This window comes from Coccidioides immitis (assembly GCF_000149335.2).
Source record: "Coccidioides immitis RS genomic scaffold supercont3.4, whole genome shotgun sequence".
In the NCBI taxonomy this organism is placed as follows: Eukaryota; Fungi; Ascomycota; class Eurotiomycetes; order Onygenales; family Onygenaceae; genus Coccidioides; species Coccidioides immitis.
The window spans coordinates 1,280,010-1,305,231 of record NW_004504311.1 but is presented as its reverse complement, the minus strand read 5'-3'; the positions used below and the strand labels follow the sequence as shown (position 1 = coordinate 1,305,231).

Genomic DNA, 25,222 nt, shown 5'->3' with positions numbered 1-25,222 from the left:
ATGGTGAAATGAGACGATATCGGCCAATCAGCGCGGCGAGGCCCCTGGACAGCCCCGTGCACATTTTCTCGGTCGCTTTGCATTCCAGGACCGTGTGAGCCCAACCATTCCTGAACAGGCATGGCGCGTGCTTGCCGATCCACGGATGCCTGACGGGGAATACAGTACAGTACCCACGGCAGGAGCAACCCCTTGCCCAAACCCCGGCCCGGTCTCGACCAACTGTTTTGTTTCGCGTTGTTTGGCCGGTCGCTGCGGTGGGGCTTGGCGCTCTTACCCCCTCCCACCCGGCCGCCCGTGTGTCAGGGCAACTGCGGTCGGTGGTGGTGGTGTCGTCGTCGTGACACACCCACACACCCACACACACACAGAGAGACAGAGAGACACCTGCACACACGCCCACCCCACGCCCCTTAAACTCTGCGCGGGTGCGCGCCGTCGCCTGGGCTGGAAGGCCAAGGTGGTGACACTCCGTCCCTCCCGCTGGTTGGGTGGAGGCGTCTTGCTCGCATGGCTGCCGGTCCCCTTCACCTCCAGTAAGCCCACCCACTCCCTCCACTCCGATCCATCCATCCATCCATCCCATCTTCTCTTCATATTTTTCTCCTATTGTTCACGATTTTCCTCCCTCCATCATCTCTTTCTCTCTCTCTCTCTCTCTCTCTCTCTCTCCCTCTCTCTCTCCCCCGCCCTCCCTCCCCCGTCCCCCCGGCGCAGTCACCTCTTCTGCTTCTTCCTTTCATTCGGGCCACGCTCCTTTAGGCGCCCGCTTCCTCTTCTTTAGTGTGATCTTTCTTCTGCAGCGTCCTGGTTGTCGCTTATTTTCTATCCCTACCCGCCGCTTTATCGAAAAGGAAGTCCACACACTCCGTCCCTCCTTTAAAGCCAAGCAAAAGGTCACTTGGATGACCTGGTCATATTGCTGTGCAATAATTGAAGAGAAAAAAAGGAAAGCAAAAAGCAAAAAGTACATTCCCATTCCTTGACGACAACATTGCATCTCGTGTTACACCGCAGCTGGTTCCTGTTTTCGGAAACACATTGTTGGGGTGGATTCACTCTGCACACGCGCCACAGTCACCAGAGACGATTCACACCGCAACAACCCCCCCCCTGCAACTTGACTCCGGAGTTCTGCAAAAGCCCTCATCGCTGGAGCAGAGAATAAAATTACTACTTCGACAACCTAGGGAAACTCCAGCTTGCGATCTTGGAACTGAATAGAGTTCAATTGTCAAAAGTACCACCATGTCGGGTTCCCAGTCCCTCATGAGAGCGTTCACAAAGCGCCAGAAAAGGCCAAAGGTCTCTGCACCTATGCCGTTCCGCGAAGGCCAGGTCAAATTCGCCCCTGGAACCATCGATCGTTCGCGGATCTCCCCTGCAATCGAACTCATCTCCTCCACCAACGTCCTCGCTTACACCGCCCCGGATCTACCCTCCACCAAAAGCCCAAACGGGCTCTCTTCCTCCTCGTCTTCTTCCTTTCGCTCCGCCGACGACCTGGATGTGCCCAACTTCACCCCCATCACCTCTCCTGCCACCTCGACCCGTGACGAGTCCCCAGTCTCCACCGAACCTAGTCTTCCTCCCTACTTCGAGTCGACGAAGCGACCAAAGCCAAGCGCCAGGTCTTCCGCCTCCTCGTCGCGATCGAAAGATGCTACACCTCCAATCCCGCAGCGCGCACTCTTGCACACGAAGTCACAGCCCAACCTTGGACGAGAAGGACCTCCGTCCAAGATGACCCTTCCCCCGATTTCTCTCAATAACCCAGCCTCCTCTCGAGTGAACTACGAACCTTACAATACTCTGCCGGAATCGACGCACCCATTCATGAAGGAGCTGGAACAGGTCAACGAGGTGGCCGAGGAGTTCACTCGCGGAGTACGTGACGAGGAAGAGGAAATTCTATTGAACAAGGGATTAAAGAAGTTTGCGGTGGAGGATTATATTTTCGAAATTCAAGATCTGTATCAGACCTATTTCGGAGACGAGCTCGGTGAGCGGCAACCTATGGGCGGGGCATGGATCTGATTCTCACTTTGATGCCCTCCATACGCCATCGCTCAGTAAACAGTCGACTTACTACCAAGGGAAAAAGAACTAGAAATAATTTAAAAAAAAAAAAAATGAAATGAAAAGAAATGAGCCCTTCTGGCTTTGGCCAGGCCAGATAAATCTCTCGGCGCCTCGACCCGGATCACGCGAATACATAATTTTCGGCTATATATTGTGCGGTTCTCTATTTTCGAATCTGTCACGATCATTCCATCCTACTCAGTTGCTTTTCTGTGTCTATATTTATTTTCATATTTATAATGCTCACGCTTCCCCCCCATGTCCTATTTCCTTATATTTGTTATGAGTATTGATTCCCCCCTATTTATGACCGGTTTTGAGTTTTTATGGTTGCACTGGGTTCGGTATTTGTGTCTCTTGTTTCCCTTACATGTCGGTTCCAGTAAGCAATGGCTATTGTTCGCCGGAAGTAGATCTCGAGTGATATTTCTGCATGCCAGCTGTTTGTAATCTCCCCATGAGTTCAATTCCGGACGGTACAGAGATAGCTTTGTCATCTACATTAGTAAAGAGACACATCCGCGCTCTTCTATCGAGAGTGAAAGTCTCAAGTCTTTCGCCCTCTCAAGGTGTGCCAGCAAGTTCCAACTCGGAGCATTAAGCCAAATAGTATCCTATTAGCAGGGTGTAAACGCGTAGAATCCACTCGGTACACCTTCACCGAGCTTACGGACTTTTTTCATTTTACCATGATTCCCCTGTCCCGAGCATTGAAAAAAAGAAGTGCGGGTTAATCAACTGCGGCTTCAATGCGATCGAGCGCACGCGTGTCTGATTGGCTCCGACAAAAACCCCCCCAAGTGACCTCACGCGCGGGGCTTGTCGGATTAATATTTCCCCGAAGTACGATTTTCTGCAGCTTAGTAATTTTGTCTCACCGCCTTTGAATTTTGAGTTTTTGTGGGATTTTGCGGACAAACACAAAACCGCAGGTGAGATTTCAACTGCCAGGCAGCTCTCTGGTCTGTGTTGTTGGCCTGTTGGGGGTTTTCTTCTTCTTTCACGGTGGCCCTTTTCCATCCTCCTTTTATTTCCCTTTTTTTTTTTTCAACATATAATTTACATTGCCTCATCCTCCTATGCTGGGTTGAATCCCAGGATGCATAGCTTCGACGTTCTCGTGGATTTTCCAGCTCGATTCTGCCCTTTAAGTCTCATAAACGTTTCACTTTGAGCCCTCGAGAAGCCGTTCTGACTCTCGTGCCCTTTGGGGTGAAACCTGAGGGCTTTATTTGTACACTTTACACACTCCAGACGTTTTTTTTTTCAACCTTGGCGAGGTCGAGAGGACCGTTTTTACTCTCCGTCCATCTTGAAGCTCACGCGACCCAACACGAAACGACTAAAACGCGAAGCAACCGTCTTTTTTTCCGATCTCAACGGCCATCCGGCCCGGTCGAGATTCTTAGTCTTCCTGTCAGTATGCCGGTAGCCCAAACGTTGCGCACAATGTCCAGATTCCATTCTTCAAGCCGTGGCGACACTCCACCTTCGTGCGCTCCGTCGATGTCGATGCCATCCAAGTCCATCCTAAAGGTCCCGACGGCCACCGCCCAGAAACGTAAAAAGATAGACATGGATCTCTCCTCCGATGGCTCCACCGGTTCTGATTCTCCGGGTGCAGCAGTGCCGAATAAGAAACGTGCGAGAGTCACCTTCGAGATGGATACCCCCGGAAAGGGCCCAGGACAGCAGGCTGTGATAAGTGGTGATGCAGGCGCTCCAGCTTATGAGAAAAGCACGGCTTTGGTGCGAGAGGAAGTCAGCCGTGCTATTCAGCGCCATCTGGTTGGTGATAGTGATGCGTATGATCGTGTTAAGGAGATATTCTCTGTAGATCCAAAGGCATTAGAGGACGACGGATCCCCGGTTTACGACTTACCTACACATACTTCGCTGAAGAATCATCTTCTGGGCTTGTTGTCGAATGTGTCGGCGCTTGACAATGCCTGCAGTGGTCTTGTTCATGCAGTCCTTGGGAGCGAGTGGCTTGGAAGAGATGAAGCCTATGTGAAGCTCTTCGTGAGGTTCTTAGGCACATTGGCTGCCGCTCGTGGCGGTTATTTGACTGCGGTGTTGAGGATGTTGGTGAATAATCTACGTGAGGGTAAGGCCCCCCAATCTCCATCGCTTCGACTGATACCTTTGTTGACTGAGTGCCTTGTCCGAGTAGTCCCTTTTGGCACTGGCAGGCTTCCCGGTTACGCCGTCGTTCGAAATGCCGAAATATATGACCGAGTTCATTTCGGCATCCAACACATCATCCAATTAATTCCTGCCGGAAGTGTTACACTATCTCCTATCCTCTCTTCAAGCTTCCCGCACGATACGGATACAGCAAAGGCGCATATTGTATTCACTCGCAATTTGATTAAAATGATAGATTACGCACCGGAGTTGCGATCTGATATTCTTGCTCTAATAACTGAGAAGCTAGTAAAGATTGATGTGCAAATTCAAGTTGATTTAGACGATTTTGAGGACGAGGATGAGGAAAAACTCCACAACGAGATTACAGCTGAGGCATTCGCCTTGGAGGATGATGACTCGGATGTCGAAAGTATCATCAGCGACGAAGAAAGCACGAGTGCTGAGACGCAGCGTTTCAAAGCACTTAAGGAAAACATCAACAAGATTGATTATATGCTTGATTTGCTATTTGAATATTACTCCGGTCCGTTCAATTACGGCACTTTGGACGACAAAGAAAACAATCTAGACCTCCTCCTGGCTCACTTCCAGAACATCATCCTTCCTACTTACCGCTCTCGTCACTCTCAGTTCCTCCTCTTCCATTACTCGCAATCGTCTCCGATTCTGGTCGATCGATTTGCCGCTGCTTGCATTCAGATTATTCTCAGCAAGTCACATCCCTCTGTTCTTCGTCAGTATGCCGCTGCCTATCTGGCAAGTTTCGTGGCTCGAGGCGCCCACGTAACAAGCGAAGTTGTGCGGGACGTATTTGATCTTTTATGCACTCATCTAAAAAACCTAATTACCGAATACGAACCTAACTGTCGCGGGCCGGATCTCCGTCGTTATGCTACCTTTTACGCGACCGCCCAAGCAATCCTCTATATCTTCTGCTTCCGCTGGAGAGATCTTACCACCGCTGCCCAGGAAGGAGACATCGACATCCATGTTGAGCTTGACTTGGACCAAGTCCGTTTCCCACCAAATATCAGCGACGTCCTCCATACTGCAATCCATTCCAAACTTAACCCGCTGAAAATCTGCTCCCCGTCTATTGTGCGCGAGTTTGCCCGCATTGCGCATCACGTTGGATTCATGTACGTCTTCCCGCTTTTAGAAACCAACAAACGTATCCGCATCTTCACGTTTCGCTCCTCCATGTCCATGGATTCCCGCTTCGGGCAGATCGAGCGTGAGACACGCGCAGATAACGATCTGGGCCCGCAGTTGGATGCATATTTCCCATTTGATCCATATAATTTGCCTCGCAGTCGTCGATGGTTGGAAGGTGATTATGTCGAGTGGCGCGGCGTGCCGGGTTTAAGGGACGATGATGATGATGACGATACTGATGGTCGATATGACGAAGAGGACGAGCTTGATCATTGCACAGAGACCGATGAGGATGATCATTGACCGAGAAATACGAAGCAAAGGTCCATTTTTTTAATCATCTGACGAGGTTGGGTTTCCACTTTTGTTTTGCTGGGTTGAGTTTGGCGTCGGTTCATGGCAAATTATTTGGCGCATGGGAGGATGAACATGAAGATTGGTTTGATGTCTTCGCAAAAGCCAGCCTGCGGTTACCGAAAAAATTCAACGGCGTTGACTCACAGACGAATCAACGAATGTGAAATACTATGGCGAGCGGGAGTATTATATTCGAATCGCCCATATGCCGTTTTTTTTTAAATCCATTTACGGAGTACACGTCCCGCAAATTCCCCCAGATGCATATGACTCGCGGTTTTGAACGAGTGCTTTTCTTCGTAACGTCTTGTGGGATGGCCTTGATCTTGATAGGTTGAAAAAGAGCGTATTGGTTTTGTATTGAGTCGATGCGTCTTATGAAGTCCCGAGTTTCCCGATGAGGTATCCAGCCACCCAGGCTGTTGGAATCTACTTGTATGTACTCCACACCTCTATGATACGTGGTGTGTACATTGTATATACTCCGTAGATTCAGAAAAATAGTTAAACGCTAGATAACAAAAAAAGCAATAAACATTCGAATTCAATGCCATTTGTATTAATGTCTATTCATATATATATTGACTGTCTATTGGCCGACAACAGCTATAGACATCAGGGTATAAAGTGTTAATACCGGGGGCACACATGATCACAGGATAATACATGGTGTGCTGTGCATTATATCGTCCACCAGTAAAAAGAAAACAAAGGCACTGTAGATCGCAGGATGATAGAGCATCAGGGGCACTCCATCTCCCCGCCTTTCTCAAAAATCTTCTTCATCTGTTCTGCTGCCGCCAAATAAAACACGTCGATCCTTCCCTGGTCCCTGAATGGATTCACCGATTTATCCCACGCATGCTTCGATTGCTCGATCATCATCGATCGCACCCTCTTCCCCTGTCCTTCCAGCTGATGCACAAATTCTTGCCCTTCGTGCAGCAGCATATCCCATTCACACATGTATATGAATACATCGGTAGGGAGGGCCTCGCAGATCAAGTCTGGAGGCGCACGAATGGGCGACGCAAACGGCGATGAGCGATCGTCGTGGTTGGGAAGATAGCTGTTGTCGAAGAGGGTGGTGAGACATGAGGGAAGCGACTTTTTGGGGTGGGCGCATCGGCCGCGCCGGACATCACGGGGAAGGACAAAGTCAAGGACGGGGTACCAGGAGACGAGGGAGACTATTTTCAGGTTGAGATCGGTGGCGGTGGTGGTGGTGGTGGCCAGGAGCTTGTGGCTGGAGTCATAGCGAGAGAGGTCTGGTCGGCTGGCGTTCTCTAGAGATGATGAGGAAAAGTAGCTGAGGTTTGGCGGTCTAGATGCGGAGAAACGGCTTCGTAGGAGCAGCGGGACTGAGAAAACTAAGTTGCCTCCCGCAGAAAAGCCTGAAAGGGTAACTCGGCTGGTATCAAGGTGTAACTCCGAGGCATGCTCTTGAAGATATAGCAAAGCCTCCACTCCATCGTCGACAGCAGCCGGGAACGGATGTTCGGGCGCTAGGCGGTAATCAACGCTTACAACCACTGCGTTCGCGATGTTGGTAACGATTTGCGCCCAACGAGCGTCATCGGTAGCCCGTCCCAAGCAGAAACCGCCGCCATGAAAGTTGACCACCACCGGATACCTGTGGCCATTTGATGAAGCGTTGGCGTACTCCTTGGGGGTATAAAAGTGAAGCTTTACCGAATGCCCTGGTAACCTTCGTGTGAAATGCGGAGTTGGCGGCCCAGGCAGAGGATATCCATGAAAGAACATGCCAATCCGCATAAGCGCTCGGAGAATAACGGCCTTCACGAGCAGCCAGATCCGGCTTACTGCAGGCGACGCAGTCGCATCCGCCATCCCAGACCTTTTTATCAGTTATTGAATATCCAACGCGGCCATTCCAGGGAAATATGACAAGATACGAAAAACTCGCGGGGAATGACTGTATAACACTCCGCTGGGAGCTAGAGTGCCGGAATTGTCCACTCTTTAACTCGTGCGCCTCCTAGTAAGATAAAGCATTGCGCCTAGTTAGCAGTGGCGTGTCACGTAGGTACGCAAGTGCAATGATCCAGGCCCTCGTGACGATACACCATTTCGGCTGATAATCACCAATTTGGAATGGATCCTGGGTGGCAAAAGGGGCCGGGCTAAGACCTGGTCTGACGAGTGTGTTTCATGCGCGTGGGCTTTAAGCTCAGCAATTCTTCCAGGGGGATAGACAAACTCACCGGCCCTATGTTTTAGGATGTCCTTTTTGGCCTTCAAAGTTATTATCCGGTTGAGGGAGATCACTCGGTAGAAGCTTTTCGACGGTGCGAAGCCTAAAACAGCACACGAGAGACAATGAAATGGCTGATTAAGGATAACTATGGGCTATACTCTATATGTTCCGAGTAAATTCATAAACTCTGTTCCACACAATGGTCAGGCACAGGACATATCGCGTTGCTCTGCTTGATGCCTCGCATGGATGGCCCGGCATGGGAGATAAAATTCAGGATGCAGAATGACCGTGACGTCAATTGCGCCATGCAAATCTGACTCAGCAAGGTCTCCTCAGCTTTGACACCCGGTGGACGACGACTTGACATTCGAGTGCACGTTATGTCCTTGGAAAATTGGCGTTGTTCGATTGATGGGGATCCAGCAAGTTACTCCGTGTGTGGGGCAAGACTGCACCCGTCTGACTGGATGAATTGATACGCGTTCTTGGAGAAATATCCCCAGATATGGAGCACCGCTAAAACGGACGATTGACAGCAACGACCACCTCACGCCATCTCGAGTGCCCTAGTCGCGGGAGTATCTGCTATCTGGCCTAGCAGTCTACGAGAGCTTTTTCCCCCCTTTTTGATGGAAAAACAGGCAGAAAACCGCGGACGAATAACCATGGTCCAAAAATTACCTGTTTAGTGATGCTTATTACTGCCACTGCGAATTTGCTACGCAAAGATGATTCGGCTTATGAAGTAAGACTGTGGCTTTGCATCACCAGCTACTGTTTGGATATTTACGCGAAGCTTGTTCTGATAATTCTGAGAGCACGAAATGGTGAGCCTTCGCAGCCACTTTGAGTGCAATCTATTGAAACATTGTATAAAAATGCGCAAGCTCTTATTCTGGCTGGCCGGCTGGCTGGTAAATGGCTATGTGTTTGCATAGCTCCTTAGAGCTAAGACTATCACTTCATCTTGTCTCCAACAATGCCCCAAAAGATCCTGCTACCCTTACATTGCGACCATACTATATGGACACTTATTGAAGAAACTGAACCTTCATAACTAACAAGCGCATGCAATTTATGTACAACAGCATCATCATACAGCATGGACAACCCCCAAAGTCTTCTGCTAGTCCATGTCCATGAATGTGCGATAAAGACTTTATTTGGGGAATTTTCTAAACATATCCCCGATCATATCAATTGGAGCCGTCATAAGGCCAATGGCCGTCTCGAATGGTGGCTTATCTGGCGCCGAAGGATGCGAGCGGGTGGGCACAAACATTTTGGTCCGTCCAAATGACTTCTCAAGCTCGTCGCTCTCTTCAGTCGACAGAGCCTCTTCCAGAGCAGGGAGGTCTTCAGCCTCTTCCTCCTTGATATGTTCGCTCAAATTGCTCATCAGTGATTTGATCGTGGGAATGAAATTTGGCTCGGTGGGTTCCATGTTCTGGAACTGTTTGAGCTGCTCTTTGACCTAGAAATGAATTAAAAAATTTCTTCAAAGATGCGCCCGTGATTCTTAGTAGATAATACCACTTGATGCTCCTGCCTATCTCTATCTGCTTTCTTCTTCCCATCTAAGTGGAGATGCTTTTCAAAAGCTGGATAGACTAGCAGTTCCTCGCCAATTGAGTGCCGCGCCAGTTCCCAGGTGAATTGATTCCGATACCGAATTTTAGTATCGTCGTCAGTGGCATTGATGATTTGGTTATAATAATCCTCCAACTCCCTGTGGTCCTTTTTAACCGAGTCTGAGAGGCCCATGGTGGCGGTCGAGGCAGAAAATTGACGATGAAATGGATATTTTCTTGAAAAGATAGTGAAACGTGAAATAGAGCTTAGGGCTCGGTTATGTGTGGTCCCTATTGGTAATTTGAGCATGGAAAAGAATTCTTAAGAAGCTTGATGCTCATCTCCTAAGTCCTCGCACGGTCAACGGTTTTATATTTGGGCTCCTTGGGTCAAATCTTCATGCTGCCTAAGACTGATGGACAACCCCTCCATTCCTGTTTGCAACCCGTTAGTTTCATATGATGGAACAACATGGTTGGCCCAAAGGTCAGATCCTGATTTGGGATCGTTTCCAAGTTTACTGAGCGATGCTGTCATGGTTTTAGAGCACGCCGTTAGCTAAGGGGAGCATGAAAATTCCGAACGGCAAGGAAAAATAAAATCCTGGAATCCTGGGATAAAATGATCGAATATCAAGATTCAGTCTTTTAACGGACGTCCCAGAAGCAACACATCCCGCTTCGCTGCCCTGTCTGATATATGACGTTGAATTTGGCTCCCTGGCACTTGACTAATAAGCTTTCGGCTAGCGGCTGAAATTTAGCGGAATAAATCTCGGCCCGGACGGTCTAGGCTGCCTGGGCAGCATGTGCAGCAGCACACTTTTCCACTCGTGTCTCTCAGAATTCATGATATCCGGATGGGTAGCCATGGACAGTTGCCCTGACGCCTAGATAAATGACATAGCGGTATAACAACACCTAAGATGGCAAAATCACAGGTTCAAGCGCTTACCCTCCAGCCCTGTGAAATGGACCCGCCATATGTTGCCTATTACCGATCACCTAGGCCTTCTTCTGCCACTGACTCTTAAGCTTGACCTCTTCTACCTATTTTTCACTTTCCGGTATTCGTTTAGAGTCCCCAATCCGGTGGTGATAACTTTATCCAGCCATGGTCAGCCGAGGTCAGGAACAGTGCTACCAAGCAACGTGCAGAGGTTTTACATGACAGCACCCAAGTTCAAGGTATTCTCCCTTGATGCCTGCCAGAACCCAGTCACCTATACCTCATAACGATTACCAATATCATTTCTGTATAACTAGTTACGACATTGATGGCTTCAGCTTACGTGAGCATATATCGCGCAGCCGATGTCTCCCGATGGCCACGAAGAGGACAGTGGTTCCAGGCCCTTTTTGCCTTCCGTCTTGAGGAATTTCAGCTGCTTCGATTCCGAGGAACTACCAAGTCAACGTCCCAGCTGCCCTGTACTCCGCAGGCTTGTCGGCTCTGAGCACGGGGCAATGACGTAACAAAGTTCGTGGATTCGGCGATTTGGCTCCGCTCTCGCCGGCGCCTTTTTTTCACTACCTGTCATGACGTCATTAACTGCCTCTCGTCGCTGCTTCTTGTCCAGCTCTCTTCGTTTCTGCCATCGCCCGCATTATTGCGAGCAGCGCGCGAGACGGCAAGATTTACTTTCGAACTGAAATCTCAGGGGATCTCCGGGATTTAGTTAAGCCCCGATATTGGGGAGTGGTGAGCTGGGGACATTGGCCGTAGTGGAACTAAGTTTTGGTCATTTGGTAAAAGACCGCTCTGAGCATTATTCAAGCTTTTTTGGGCCAATTTTTTTTTAGCACGGTTGCGCCTGTAAGTGTGACTCGTTTAGATTTGCAGATACGGAGTACGAGTGCGGTATTTCGTTCTGATATCCAGCCCCCGTATTGAAGCCAATCTCCGTATAAGAGTACTTGCCTCCCCGTCACAGTAAGCTCTTTGCGAAAGTATTTCCTTTTTCATCAACAGACATCGTATAGAAGCACAATGAACCGCGGCATAGGCCTACCATCCTGGTGATAAAGTTACCCATTTCCTGTTCCTTTAACCACTCATCGTCTCAGGAACACTTCCAAACTTGATGAGCGTCCAAACCACATTCGATCACAGGTGAAGTCACCCTCCATCAGCGACTGTTCTCCCCGGGTGATATACGAGTCTTCCTTGATTATTTTGCCTTTGCGGACTGAGCTAACCGTTCGAGTGATCAGTGTCAATCTTTTTCTACAAAATAGTCATTCCCCAACAGAAAATTCTGTTCTGTTGACGTTGCTTCTTCTGCAATCCTCCTCGTAAGCAATAACGGCCTTTAAAGCGAAATTTCGACGAATACATTGAGGGTCAAGGACCTACCGGAAGAGACAAAGGGGCGATACTCGTGAAAGAGCACCACCGCAAGTCACCATGTCGATTAAGCTAGCATTGGCAAAAATTAAAAAAGTCAGCTCAGATAGCGAATTGGTATCACCCCGCCGGAGCATAGCTCAATTCATGCATGGCCGCGACTTCGTATACTCGAGCGATGACACAAGCGAAGATAGCGAGTCCATGAGCCGAAAGGAGCTTAGACGTGAAACACGACGGAAAGCGAAATCACAATCCCGTTCTCGAGCGAGTGAAGAATCCAGTTTTGATCTTGTGAGGAAGAAAGAGAGAGATGAACAAGCTGCAAAGGAGGAAACTGATGAGATGCGGGCGCGATATGGGGATTTGCCCTTTATGCAATCACGGGATCGCCCACGACAAACCCTCGCCAAATTTGATTCAATCACTCCCGACATGGCTGGGCAGGAGATCACTTTTCGTGCGCGCCTTCATGTCGTTCGCCGCATGGGACAGAAGTTGGTTTTTCTCGTTTTCCGTCAGCAAGTGATCACTCTACAAGGCGTCCTTACCGAGAAGAAGGGAGAGATATCTATTCTTATGATTCAGTGGGCAGAGCACATCCGGGTTGGCTCTATACTCAAAGTGAAGGGGGTGATCCGAAAACCAGAAGTTCCCGTCATTGGGACAACTATGCATGACCTGGAGGTACATATCCAGGAAATCCATGTCATCGTCCGAAGAGAAGAGCCAATCCCATTCAGCGTCTATGAAGCCGAACTCCCAGCAGTGGAAGAGGAAAAGATCGAAGGTAGACGTACACGAGTGCCGGACCGGACAAGATTATCGAATCGCATCCTTGATCTTCGGACAGACACGTCCCAGTCAATTTTCCGCATTCAGTCCGTAATCTCTTCATATTTCCGTTCCACGTTGGACTCAATGGGCTTCATTGAGATACACACACCAAAGTTGCAGGGCGCAGCGACCGAATCGGGGGCCAGCGTTTTCAGCGTACGTTATTTCAATCGTCCTGCTTTCTTAGCCCAAAGTCCCCAGCTTGCGAAACAAATGGCTATCGCTTCGGATTTTGAGCGAGTCTACGAGATTGGAGCAGTCTTCCGCGCGGAAAACTCCAATACCCATAGACACTTAACTGAATACACGGGTTTAGATATCGAAATGGCGATTGAGGAGCATTATCATGAATCTCTGGAAGTCATTGATCAAGTGATAAAAAAGATCTTCGAGGTAATTTATGGCAAGCACAGACGAGAGGTGCAGCTCATCAAGCACCAATTTCCCTCTGAGGATCTGGTCTGGCTGGACAAGACCCCCATCATCACGTTCTCCGAAGGTATCAGGATGCTCAACGAATCTGGATGGAGAACTGAGGATGGGAAAGAGCTCTCAGACCTGGAAGATATTTCAACTCGCGACGAGATTCGACTAGGTGAACTAGTCAAGGAGAAATACCACACTGACTATTACATCATGGACAAATTCCCCGCGTCCGCTCGACCTTTCTACGCGATGCCTGACCCAAATGATAACAGATTCACGAACGCGTACGATATTTTTGTACGAGGTCAAGAAATCGTATCTGGTGGGCAGCGTATTCATAATCCAATCATGCTTGAAGAGCGTATGAGGCAAATGGGTGTCGATCCTGCCTCCATGGAAGAATATATGGAAGGATTCCAATGGGGTGTACCTCCTCACGCCGGTGCTGGTATTGGTTTGGAGAGAATGCTGATGTTAATTCTGAAACTCGGCAATATACGACTTGCTTCAATGTTCCACCGTGATCCCAAGAGCTTCCCGGCTCAAGACCAACCAATGGTTCTAAGACACCCGGAAGCATCCACGCTTCACCCTCCATGGGAAAGTAATTCGACATCGGCGAATGAGGCTCCGCTAATCGAACGAAAGTTCCAGGAACTCGCAGACCTTATTGCAAATTACGGCGATGCCACCTCCACGTCTTGGTTCGATGAACGATTTCAGGTATGGAGGGACGTCAATACTGGCGCCGCAGTTGCCTACGTACCCATCAACGGGTACGCTATCATCGCAGGAAATCCACTCTGCGATGTTTCACAGTACCCAAAAATTGTACCACAGTTCCTCCGCTGGCTCAAGAAGGAGACTCGACTAAAACCCATCTGGATCCTCTGCTGCCTCGAGGTCGAAGATATCCTCGGTGAAAAGCTGGGCTGGCGGAGCCTTTCCTGCGTTGCTGAAGAACGAGTCGATCCGCTGCACAATCAAGCCGCGTCTGACGGTGAAATAGCCCGCAAGATTCGCCAAGCTGAGAACAACGGAGTAAAAATCACCACTTTCCAGTTCGGCCAGTCAATACCTGGGAAGCTCCAGGAGAGAATCGACAAGCGAATTCATGGCTGGCTTTCCAACCGCAAAGGAACGCAAATCCACCTCTCTCACATAAGGCCGTGGCGGGACCAACGGCACAGACAGTATTTCTATGCTACCGACCGCGACGGCAATATCTGCTCCTTTGTTACGCTTGCACAGCTCTCTCCCAAAAACGGTATGCAAGTCAAATATAGCTTGGACTTCCCTGGTTCACCTTCCGGCTCCATCGAGTATATCGTCACGCACGCTATTCAAACAGCGGCTAAATCGGGAGTCAAAATGCTTACTTTCGGCGGTGGCGCAACTGCGACGTTAACTCCAGGGCACAACATCAGTAGTACAAAGGCAAAAATACTAGCGACAACGTATGAAGCTATCGTGAAGCAATTTAAGTTGAATAGAAAAACGGAATTTAGGGCAAAACTGGGTGCCCATGAGGATCCGGTTTATATTGCATACCCGAAACACGGACTGGGGACGAAAGGAATCAGAGCAGTTCTGAATTTCTTTGAAGATTGATTTGACACTGTGCTTCTTTTTTTTCCCGCAAAGTTAATATTGTGTCCTATTTTGCGCTGTCAGTAAGAATGCTGGAGTTTTTGTCAATGGATATCCTTCTTTTAATACATTTTCTGATACCTGTTGATAAAATTTGAGGCGCCCTTGGATTATGTCTTTGATATGTATATATATTCATTCACAGCCTATGTAAATAGAGAATTTGATATTTTCGCAACTCACGAAGAGACTCCAATTGCAGAGTAGATAACTGTCGCTGTGCAGTGAGCTGATCTCCTCCCATCAATGGCTTGATTTCCCTGCCAAAAAGGGCGTGTCCCAATCAAGCGACTAGTTATATGCCACCAGGCTAGGGACCCTAGAGGAGCTCTGTTCAAAGCCATCTTAGGAGACTTGCCATCCAGATCAGCGGGCAGTGCTTGCACTAAAAGTCGAGGTTACCATCTCGATGTCCCAGGCATTGCGTCTTGATGTGTCATTGTCCACGGTCGACCAGACTAACTACATGTGACTTCATGTCCAGGGTTTCTGGAGCACACTGGGGAAAAGAAGATGGGAAGATTGTACGCACCGAGGAGTGAAAAAGAAAATCTTAAGGGGAAAAGGAAGGAAAAAAAATCCAAAAGATAATTCGACACTTCCGGCGGGACTCGAACCCGCAACCTTCAGATTGCCTGATATAGAAGTCTGACGCGCTACCATTGCGCCACGGAAGCCCGGTTCGGTGGATGGTTTTTCCCCATACAACCCTACATCGATTATTGGTAGTGTTCACAACGACGACAAACAAGAACAGCAATCAGTGATGCTAAAATGGAGCCGTTCAAGCAAAGTCCTAAAACCCCGCTAGAGTTTGGCTAGCTCATGGATGTATTCTGTATTACTCCTACAATCAAAACTCTTTCACCTTTGAGTGGCTACAAAACGGAGTACATCAGTCCTAGAAGTCTATGGGGTACTGCAGAGACACTACGGAATGTGAGGTTGATTTTCTCACCCTCCAGAAGGGCCATCCACAAACTGCAAGAAGATCTCTTCTCCAGAGACAGTCTGGTGGCTCTCACTGAGTGACCACACTTGGATTGGCTACTTATATGAACAATGCTGAAGTTCCAATTACTAAGCCCGAAGTGTGAGAGAATGGATAGTTAACCATCCACCATTTTAACTATGATAACATTACAGCCTGTACAGGTGTGTCTCTGACCATCTCCTAGATTTGTTGGTCTGCTTTTCAAGCAGATTGCCCAGGCTTTTCTGTTGATGATCATCACATTCTTGGGCTTTGCATTCTCAAATACTGTGCTAATCACTGGAGCTGTATGATTCAAAATCACTCGAGCAACTTTTGATCCACATCAGCAAGAAAATCTCAGAGATTATTTTCTGAAGAGTGAACTTATTGTGGCAGCGAATGCTGACATCCACCCTGGCCATAAGTATGACCTTTGTTCCTGGGAAGGTACATGTAGTTCAAGCAAAATGCAATCTATCTGACAAGAACACAAAGTTTGGATTCACATTGAGAGTGGGAAAAAAGCTCAGTAAGCATAACTGCAACGAGAAGACAGTTTATAATGCTATAAAATGGATCCCGAGGCCCTCTGAGCCGGTCAAAAGGCTACCGGTGCAACACAATAAATAGTAATTCTATAAGATGGTCATCATGTTCGGTTGGATATGGCTGAACAGACACTCAAGCTTTGCTAGTCCAATGCTGATTTCCTTCATTGATGAAGGCGCCCGCCTGGCCAAAACGAGCAGGGAATCTTCTTTACATACAATATCTAATAAATTGGAAATTCCCTGTGGTGCTAGGAAAGATTTAGTTCACCCTGGCACTACATGTGTTGCAGTCTTGGTTCCTGGCCGGAATGAGGGAACGTAGAGTCAAGATAAAGACCTAAAGTTACACTGACAGGTCATCTACACCAACTACAATTTGTGGAATTAGCTTTGAGAAATAATAAACAGAACCCGCTTGAGCCATCTAACACCTATCTAGTTCCCTATGAAGCATAAGAAACAGGCTATTCAGTGAAAGAGCAAGCACCAGGTGTCTGAACTAAAAAGGGCATATCGAAGCACCTCCCTAGCAATGACATAGCATACATGTGGCATGGTACATTAAAACGTCAGAATTGGGGGGTAAGAAACATTTCATCACTTCAAAAAGACATTAACCGCTAGCCGTGCTTTTAACCCGAACCCCCGTTGTATTTTCGGTACGACGCGAATTGAAAAGAGAAAAACAAAAGAGAAGTCATCATCGTCTCATAGAAAGCATTTAGTCAACCTCCTCCATGGTACTCTCACCGGTAGCCTCAGTGGCAGCGGTTTCTTCAGCCTTCTCCTCGGAAGTCTCGGCCTCCTCGTCGACGTTCAAGCCAAGAGAAACAAGCTTGTGGATGCGCTCGGCAAAGCCAGCGGGTTCGTCGATGGTGAAGCCGGAGACGAGGAGAGAGGTCTCGTAGAGGAGCTGGGTGATAGACTTGACAGTGCGGTCATTCTCACCGTCCTGCTCGACCTTCTTCTTCAATTCCTTGATGATGGGGGAGCGAGGAGAGATTTCGAAAGTCTTCTTGGAGGCCATGTAAGCACTCATGGAAGTGTCACGGAGAGCCTGAGCCTTCATGATACGCTCCATGTTAGCAGACCAGCCGAACTGGCCGGTGCGGATGGCGCATGGAGATCCGATCAACTTGTGGGAAACGACGACCTTCTCAACCTTGTCGCCCAAGACGTTCTTCAGAGCCTTGGCAAGGCCTTCGTATTCCTTCTCTTCAGCCTCGCGAGCCTTCTTCTCCTCCTCGGTCTCCTCGAGCTCGAAATCCTTGGTGATGTCAACGAGTTTCTTGCCATCGAATTCCTTGAGCTGAGTCATGGCATATTCGTCAATGGGGTCAACCAGGAACAAAACCTCGAAGTTCTTCTCCTTGAGGGAGTCGAGGAAGGGGGACTTCTGGACAGCCTTGAGGGATTCACCAGTGATGTAGTACATCTGCTTCTGGTGCTCCTGCATGCGGGTAACGTAGTCAGTGAGAGAAGTGGTCTCATCACCAGACTTGGTGGAGTGGAAGCGAAGGAGCTTGGCAAGAGATTGGCGGTTCTGGGAATCCTCATGGATACCAAGCTTGATGTTCTTGCTGAAAGCACTGTAGAACTTGTCGAACTGCTCACGGTCCTCGGCAATTTCGTTGAACAACTCGAGGGACTTCTTAACAATATTCTTCTTGATGACCTTCATGATCTTGTTCTGCTGGAGGGTCTCACGAGACAGGTTGAGAGGAAGGTCCTCAGAGTCGACAACACCCTTGATGAAGCCGAGCCACTCAGGAATGAGATCGGTGGCATCGTCGGTGATGAAGACGCGGCGGACATAGAGCTTGATGTTGTTCTTGGTCTTCTTAGTCTCGAAGAGATCGAATGGAGCACGCTTGGGAACGAAGAGGATAGCGCGGAACTCAAGCTGACCCTCGACGGAGAAGTGCTTGACAGCAAGGTGGTCCTCCCAATCGCTATAATCCTGTTAGAATACGCTTTTATGCTTACTCAAATGATGGGAATTTCATAGGAAACTTACTTGGAGAGAGTCTTGTAGAAAGAGCCGTATTCCTCCTGGGTGATGTCGGCAGGGTTACGGGTCCAGATTGGCTTGGTCTTGTTAAGTTCCTCCTCCTCAATCTTAGACTCCTTGATCTTCTTGGTTTTCTTGGCCTTCTTTTCCTCTTCTTCATCGTCAAGTTCTTCGATCTTGGCCTCCTTCTTGTCATCTTCCTCAGCCTTGGTTTCTTCCTCGTCCTCATCTGGGACTTCCTTCTCAGTCTCCTTCAAGACATGAAGGTAGATAGGGTAGGAGATGAATTCGGAGTGCTTCTTAACGACTTCCTTGATTCTGCTCTCGTTAAGGTAGTCGGTCTGCTCATCCTTGAGGTGGAGAATGATCTTGGTTCCACGGCCAAGAGGCTCACCGTCAACATCCTGAGTCAGGGTGAAAGTGCCTCCGGCGCTGGACTCCCAGATGTACTGCTCGTCGTCATTGTGCTTGGAAACGACGGTGACTTTGTCGGCAACGAGATAGGCAGAATAGAAACCGACACCGAACTGACCAATCATGGAAATGTCAGCACCAGCAGTGAGTGCTTCCACGAATTGCTTGGTGCCAGATCGAGCAATTGTACCAAGGTTGTTAACAAGGTCCTATCACAGTGGTAGTCAGCATGGCATTTCTCCAAAGCAATTGCGCGAAAGGACTAGACTTACAGCCTTGGTCATACCAATACCAGTATCGCGGATGGTGAGTGTCTTGCTTTCCTTGTCAGGAATGATATCGATGCGGAGATCCTTGTTGGCATCGAGCTTGCTTGGGTCGGAGAGAGCCTCGTAACGGATCTTGTCAAGAGCATCAGAACAGTTAGAGATCAATTCTCGAAGAAAGATCTCCTTGTTCGAGTAGACAGTGTTGATAATGAGGGAGAGAAGCTGAGAAATCTCAGCCTGAAACTCAAAGGTCTCGGAAGCCATGATGGAAGTGGTGAAACGATATTCTACAGGGATTTCATAGCAAGTCAGTAAACAACCCAAAAGATTCAGTGATTTCAAGTGAAACGCGTGGAACAAGGCAGTCAACAGCTCTCAAGGATCTTTCTGTTGTTTGTGTAAGACTGTTCAAGCAATGGCCACAAGACAAGGCAGCTGTGCAATAATGATAACAAGCAAACTGGGCAACACTCACATTAAGCTCAAAGAAGTGGAGAGAGAGTCAAGGCGGTCAACAGTAGGGAAGAGGTAAGGAGCTTTGAGGGATGTTTGCGCGATGGAGCTGGGGAGGAGGGGAGACAAGAGACAATTAATGAGAGAAGAGAGGGAGAAAAAGAGGAAGAGAAAGAAAAGAGGAAACACAGAGAGATTAAATTTTTGGAGCTTCGAGCAGGCAGAGAGAGTGCCAGAGCCTAAGCGAATCTTCCATAAAGTTCCATGGAGTGCTTCACATTCCATTGCGGTCGAAAACAGCCCGCGCTAGGCCTCTTCTGGCTAAGATGGAACGACAGTTTCCAAGGTAACGAAATCTTCCAACCACTTCACTCTTTTTACTCTGTAGTCTTCACAACAAAGCACACTCTCACTGTTTCACACTTCTTCTATGGCTATTGTTTGCTCCAGCCACAGGGCTCTACAGAGTTGGTGGCCATCTGCTACTTCACTCTGGCTTGTGGCATGATTGCTCGGAAACCAGCTTTGATATTGGCTTCGGCCGGCTGTCCTACCCCTCTAGTTACAGCACTTGTACCCAAATCAAAGCCAATGTTGCAAATGTGTTCGACTCTCTTCATACTGCCCTACTGTTATCATCCCTGTGTCACCTGTTTCGAAACTGCGTGGTCGAAGCTATGAACCAAGGAACCTTTGCGCCTTGAAGCCCCTCAGCAAGCAGCAGTTGTTGTCCTTTGTCCAGTGGAAAGTGCTGAGAGCGCTGGAATACCAAAGTAGTCGTGGGGGCGGGCGTTACTCGTAACTAGCAGCCCTTTGGCACCATGGGTCAGTTTATGCTCTTATCTGCATCCGTATCCCTGGGGGGGGAAATACGGGAGTTCACTTAAATAGCAATATTTGACAATATGTCCCTACCAATCACCGCACTCGTCTAAATTCTTGATCTACAAAGTATTTACAGCTCAGAGTAGCTGTACCTCATGCACTGAACGTTGTTTTACATTTTTTTAGGGCCCCCGGGTATCTCCTGTACCATCTCCAAGAACCAAGCGTAGAATCAATTAAACTCCTCCGCGCCTGATAGTCCCCAGCGAGGCAGAGATTTCTCCCTCGCTGTCGCCACTTCATTGAGCGGCGGCAAGTTGGCCATTCTGGTTGGCCACCAGCCAGCGGAGTTCCGATGCCAAGGTCTAGAACGTTCTCTGAAGGCGGCTATTCGGAAAAACCTTATAACGAGAATTTTGTTTTTAGGTCCGCTCTGCCGCCTTGATCATCGAGCATTCACCAGGCTGCGAGCGTTCGGAAGCATTTTGTACAGAGAAGCAGGACCGGGAAGAAAATGTTATTGTACCTATTTACATGGGGCTTCCTAAATAATACGAAATTTCAGAAACCTGGAGGTGTTAGAAACTAAACTTGCTCTAGGTCCAATTCGCCAAAAGACCCAGCCCCAGTAATGATAACAGGCAGCGCATACTCCAAACTCCCTTGGAAAGGCCCAGCGAATCAGAGAAGGAATTCTGTTACAAACGTGGCGCATTAAACAAATGGAAACAACTTTAGGAAGTAGGTTAAAGCTGGGCGGGTCGGAAACGCCTTGATTGCGCCAGTAGATGCACGCCAGAAAAATAGACTGACGCCGTTAAAGTGATAACAACACCAATGTTTTTTGGATCCGTCCTCTGTCCTCTCAATAAGCCCGGATCCAGTTTGATAAGTCATGCGACGTTAGGCCTAGTGTTCTTGCAAGCCATAACGCCAGTCCTCCAACAAAGCCAACCCCACCGATGACTTGGAGAACGATCCACCCCCGTCGCTTCATATCCTCATTCCACCTGATGAGTCCCAGAGGGTCACTGGCACTCATATTCCCAGTACGATATCGAAGCTGGCGACCGTCATGGCTATGCACTGTTAGGACGCCGGTCTCTTTCTCGTAAGCAGTGACATGGCCTATAGGAACGAGCATCCCATCCGCCACGCATTCGTCGAGCCGTTTAGTTAGCCACGCGGCCCGCTCGTCTCGAGCTAGGCGCTCATATTGCATCCTCTCATTTTGGAGACTGCATTGTAGATCTGTGGCCCATTTGGCAAGCTGGATCTGAGCCAAGTGCTCTTCTCGTCGAGTATGGTCCGCCACTCGGGCTAACGTGTACTCTGAAAGGCCACTACTTTTCCGCGGTGAATCGAGGACCCGCGACTGTGATATCGAAGAGAACGGAGAGGTAAATCGGGAATCAATAAAGTCAGATGGGGCTGAGGTTGGGGTGGTTACTCGTTGCTCGAACGCAAATTTCCCAAGATTATGTGACCGTATCAATTTCTTTGCTGCGGAATGGCGGAACCAGGCAAAGTTATCTTGGTCAAAGATCTTGTCTAAAAGGAAGCCAAGCTCAGACAGTGCCAATGGCTGTATGTAATCCGGACTCATTAACACACTGGCATCCATCATTTCATCATCGCTTGTTGTGACTGACGAAATTGAGAATGGAGCACGTGGAGTAGGTACAACGTCACTGCCGGACAGGGAATCTCCAAAAAAGGTTCCAATGCTAGCTTCTCGCGCTTTCTGAATGAATATATTTTTCAAACCTTGAATCTGCTCTGACGAAAGGGTGTCCGCTTTTGCTATTAATGGGATAACATTGCTAAAGTCGGATAACCGCTTAATTGATTGGATATCGGACATAAGCGTGTCTATTCAAAAAATTAGCAAAGTGTATCGTTATATATGTAGAAGTCTAGAATACTTGCCTTGGGAAATAAGATACAGGATTGCATCGACCTGTGATCCACCATTCCCACTTAGCAAACCTTGAAGATCAGCGTTGCCGGAATGGATAGCAGTGGTCGCCCTCCGGAATTGTTGAATCATATATTGAATCTCCAAGTTTGTTTGTTCTATCTGATCCACACACGTATTGACGGTGTCCACGAAGCAAAGATTCCGCTCCAAAACCATATCCCCTAGACTTTTTCGCCTCCGTAGTACCCTCGAGTCTTCAAGATCTGACCACCACGTTGGATACGGTTTAGTGCTTGCGTAAATCTCCGCGATTGAGGGGCGATCCCGTATGCGCCGAATCCTCTTCCCATGCTGCACATTCTGTTTCTTTGAGTTTGAGAGGCGGGTGTGGGATGTATTGTGGGGGAGAGGATCGATATGCACAATGTCCTCGCAGGCCTGAACGATAGATCTCAAGAGACACGTTTTCCCTGAACCTATAATCCTCGTGTAAGAGCGCGATTAAAAAACTTAACATCAATCATATCTCACCTGTACTGCCAGCGATCATCACCTTCAGTCTCCCAAGGGATTTGCCTCTCTCAGTAAATGGCCTTCGACTTGGCATTTTTATACTTGGCATAACAAGTTGTGAGGCACTGTCTTGAAGCTCAGGCGAGCTGCTAGGATTCTCCTCATCGCTATATTCTACTGCATGGTTGTTAACTTCGTCAAAAATGGAGATCTCATCGGAACGGCGGAATGATCGAGTAGATGCCGATTTTGGGCTTCCAGGGAGAGATCCTGGTACAGCAGGAGACCCAAGGAGAAGAGGCGTTAGAGGGAGCGAAGGTGCATTTTCCATAGATTGGTTATGCCCAAAAGCAGAAGAAGATGGTCTGCTCGACACCACATCATCGGCAACGGCCGGTTTAACTGTAGACATCCTGTGTAAGAGTGGAGGGATAGGCTTTGTACTGTCTTCTAAGCCATGGTTATCCGAAGCTGCGTGGTGGGACTCCTCCCCGGATAACTCCATGGCTTCCTCCAAGCTTTGTACTCCATACGTGCTATCGCGAGCTCTACCTGAACTTCTCGACCGGGATCGCTCCATATCGTCGCTTCGACTAAGGAAAAATGATTCTGGTCTAGCATGGGGTTCTGTAAAATGTGTCGAGACTTTCTGGTTGGAAATCGCGGGCTTGCGGGGATGGGAGGTCTGTTGGTCTGTGACGCAGGGCCGCATTGTTGAACAAACAGGGTACTTAAGCAAGGCTGACTCGAAATGAGCTATTTCTAAGATGTCAGTTTAACCAGGCATGATTTCAATGTTTTTCAGAGGAGGGGGTGCCGAAAACCTCACTCCCTTCAAGCACTGTCTGAATGTTGCAAGCCTGTGCTCGGGCAGTTGATGTTTGCCTGCCACCGTCATGTCATGCGGGTCCTTCAGGCATCTCCGGCTAGTACGTGGGGTAACTTTTCGCCGACCACGGGGCAGCTGGCTAGTTAAGTTAACTAACTCCAGCATTGTCAAGTAGTTGTATCAACACACATCGCTCAGGTTGCTACACAGTAACAAATGCACAGTACGTATATACAGAGTACAGTGGACGCTTACTCTATGTGTATTATATGTATTCAACCCTAGAGCTAGCACCTGGAAGCAGTGTGACCCTCTACACTGATTTGTAGGTGAACTGTTACAATGCACGTCATTCATTTCCATAACAGCGGAAATCAGCTGTCCATGCTGGGTGCTGACATAAAAAAGGGATATCCGGTGTGGGAAATAAGCTTCTTGGAAACTGATAGCATGATATGCACTTCACTCTGATAGATACATTTTCCAGTCGGTCTCACAGATTTATCTCCGCCTACTTTTGCGTGAAAAGGGTAAGGATGAATAGAAAACTGTTCCAGAAACCTTTGAGCAATTTTAAAGGTATTTCTGACATGTTATTATCGTTCAATTTTGAGAGAAACACATAACAGGCAAGGTATTATCAATAGTTTAAGTCATCCAATTTTGTACAGAGTACGGGGTACTTTGGTCCTCCGTACCCCATGGGGCAAAGTTTCTCTGTGCTTGTGATCTGGAAGAATCTGAAACCACTGTCATTATCTTCAAGTAGCTCAACGGTCTAGCGGAGGTGTTTCAGATGGTGATTTCTTGCACTGACCTTCTGTCTTTTACCTGCTCACGAGGCCCCAAGCGCAAGGCGTTTTTCGGCTGTCAAATGATGTCATGTTACAGATGGCTAAACGTGCTGAAGCTTCAAATCCAAGCTTTGTGTGGTAATTTTTCTTGAGAAAAAGGAATCTTCAAGTTGGCAACATTGGATTGTATCTTCAATGAGCAGACCTGGGAATATGTAGATGGGTATTTTCAAACTGGAGTAACCCTCGGAACAACTTGTATCAACTATGGCAAAATGCCAAGCTCTCAGGGAAAGCGACTGATGGTTAGTTACCTGCTCCACACACAAGTGGTTATGCAGAAGGCACCGCGGGTGTATCTCATTAGCTAACGGCAAGGACAGCCGTTCTAGAGATAAAAGAGATGTTCGGACATCTTAGAGATAATCCTATATCGGTAATGCTCGCCACATCACCCCCCGGTTGCGGGGCGGCCTAACAAATTTTGGAACCTGGATTCGCGAACGCATCCATTTCTAATAATATATCGCTCCTCGTCTGCTGCCCAAAAGATTCGAATTTTTGAGACCAGCTCATCTCTGCATACCGCCACATCAGGCAAGTCAACGCGACTCAGCAACTACCAATTATCCATGGAAGGCCTGTCGTTCGTTTTTAATCATCTGCAAGAGCTGCGTCCCCATACCATTCTCGGCTAGTAACGGCCTGATGCCATTGGTTGCAGAGAAATGAGGACATCCTGGGGGATCGATTTTGACTGGGCTTTCCCACAAACGTGGGATTTGGCGCTTCGGGGACCTGGACCCGGCAATCCGAAAACTCTCTCTGCTGACGATTGGCAGACTGACAGCCGAAGGGTCAGTCTCACG

The 25,222-nt window shown here is 48.4% G+C and overlaps 9 protein-coding genes and 1 non-coding gene across 10 annotated transcripts; 4 read left to right on the top strand and 6 right to left on the bottom strand.

Moving 5' to 3' along the window:
- Positions 1-686: 686 nt before the first annotated feature.
- CIMG_04735 (uncharacterized protein) lies at positions 687-2,567 on the top strand. The gene has a single exon (XM_001245293.2). It carries the CDS (start codon positions 1,249-1,251, stop codon positions 2,035-2,037), a length of 789 nt encoding a protein of 262 aa, XP_001245294.1. The 5' UTR covers positions 687-1,248; the 3' UTR covers positions 2,038-2,567.
- Positions 2,568-3,054: 487 nt separating this feature from the next.
- CIMG_04734 (RNA polymerase I-specific transcription initiation factor RRN3 family protein) lies at positions 3,055-6,146 on the top strand. The gene is made up of 2 exons (XM_001245292.2): positions 3,055-4,189; positions 4,256-6,146. Exons 1-2 carry the CDS (start codon positions 3,505-3,507, stop codon positions 5,689-5,691), a joined length of 2,121 nt encoding a protein of 706 aa, XP_001245293.2. The 5' UTR covers positions 3,055-3,504; the 3' UTR covers positions 5,692-6,146.
- Positions 6,147-6,282: 136 nt separating this feature from the next.
- Positions 6,283-7,666, bottom strand: CIMG_04733 (lipase). The gene has a single exon (XM_001245291.2). The coding sequence runs from the start codon at positions 7,594-7,596 to the stop codon at positions 6,487-6,489; it is 1,110 nt and encodes a 369-aa protein (XP_001245292.1). The 5' UTR covers positions 7,597-7,666; the 3' UTR covers positions 6,283-6,486.
- Positions 7,667-8,025: 359 nt separating this feature from the next.
- Positions 8,026-9,027, bottom strand: CIMG_11383 (uncharacterized protein). The gene has a single exon (XM_012358435.1). It carries the CDS (start codon positions 8,331-8,333, stop codon positions 8,142-8,144), a length of 192 nt encoding a protein of 63 aa, XP_012213858.1. The 5' UTR covers positions 8,334-9,027; the 3' UTR covers positions 8,026-8,141.
- On the bottom strand, positions 9,003-9,916 carry CIMG_04732 (HHE domain-containing protein). The gene is made up of 2 exons (XM_001245290.2): positions 9,500-9,916; positions 9,003-9,440 (listed from the first exon to the last, which is right to left on the bottom strand). The coding sequence occupies exons 1-2, from the start codon at positions 9,845-9,847 to the stop codon at positions 9,126-9,128; spliced, it is 663 nt and encodes a 220-aa protein (XP_001245291.2). The 5' UTR covers positions 9,848-9,916; the 3' UTR covers positions 9,003-9,125.
- Positions 9,917-10,408: 492 nt separating this feature from the next.
- Positions 10,409-11,351, top strand: CIMG_11382 (uncharacterized protein). Its single transcript, XM_012358434.1, has 2 exons — positions 10,409-10,725; positions 10,849-11,351. The coding sequence occupies exons 1-2, from the start codon at positions 10,522-10,524 to the stop codon at positions 11,011-11,013; spliced, it is 369 nt and encodes a 122-aa protein (XP_012213857.1). The 5' UTR covers positions 10,409-10,521; the 3' UTR covers positions 11,014-11,351.
- A 149-nt stretch (positions 11,352-11,500) lies between these two features.
- On the top strand, positions 11,501-14,983 carry CIMG_04731 (aspartate-tRNA(Asn) ligase). The gene is made up of 3 exons (XM_001245289.2): positions 11,501-11,650; positions 11,752-12,877; positions 12,923-14,983. The coding sequence occupies exons 2-3, from the start codon at positions 11,945-11,947 to the stop codon at positions 14,756-14,758; spliced, it is 2,769 nt and encodes a 922-aa protein (XP_001245290.2). The 5' UTR covers positions 11,501-11,650; positions 11,752-11,944; the 3' UTR covers positions 14,759-14,983.
- A 410-nt stretch (positions 14,984-15,393) lies between these two features.
- CIMG_15086 lies at positions 15,394-15,474 on the bottom strand. Its single transcript has one exon. It is a non-coding gene; the product is annotated as a tRNA-Arg (tRNA).
- Positions 15,475-16,632: 1,158 nt separating this feature from the next.
- Positions 16,633-19,678, bottom strand: CIMG_04729 (hsp90-like protein). The gene is made up of 4 exons (XM_001245287.2): positions 19,494-19,678; positions 19,022-19,305; positions 18,342-18,958; positions 16,633-18,276 (listed from the first exon to the last, which is right to left on the bottom strand). The coding sequence occupies exons 2-4, from the start codon at positions 19,280-19,282 to the stop codon at positions 17,046-17,048; spliced, it is 2,109 nt and encodes a 702-aa protein (XP_001245288.1). The 5' UTR covers positions 19,283-19,305; positions 19,494-19,678; the 3' UTR covers positions 16,633-17,045.
- Positions 19,679-20,776: 1,098 nt separating this feature from the next.
- On the bottom strand, positions 20,777-23,582 carry CIMG_04728 (uncharacterized protein). Its single transcript, XM_001245286.2, has 3 exons — positions 22,749-23,582; positions 22,226-22,693; positions 20,777-22,168 (listed from the first exon to the last, which is right to left on the bottom strand). The coding sequence occupies exons 1-3, from the start codon at positions 23,440-23,442 to the stop codon at positions 21,162-21,164; spliced, it is 2,169 nt and encodes a 722-aa protein (XP_001245287.2). The 5' UTR covers positions 23,443-23,582; the 3' UTR covers positions 20,777-21,161.
- Between the last annotated feature and the right edge of the window lie 1,640 nt (positions 23,583-25,222).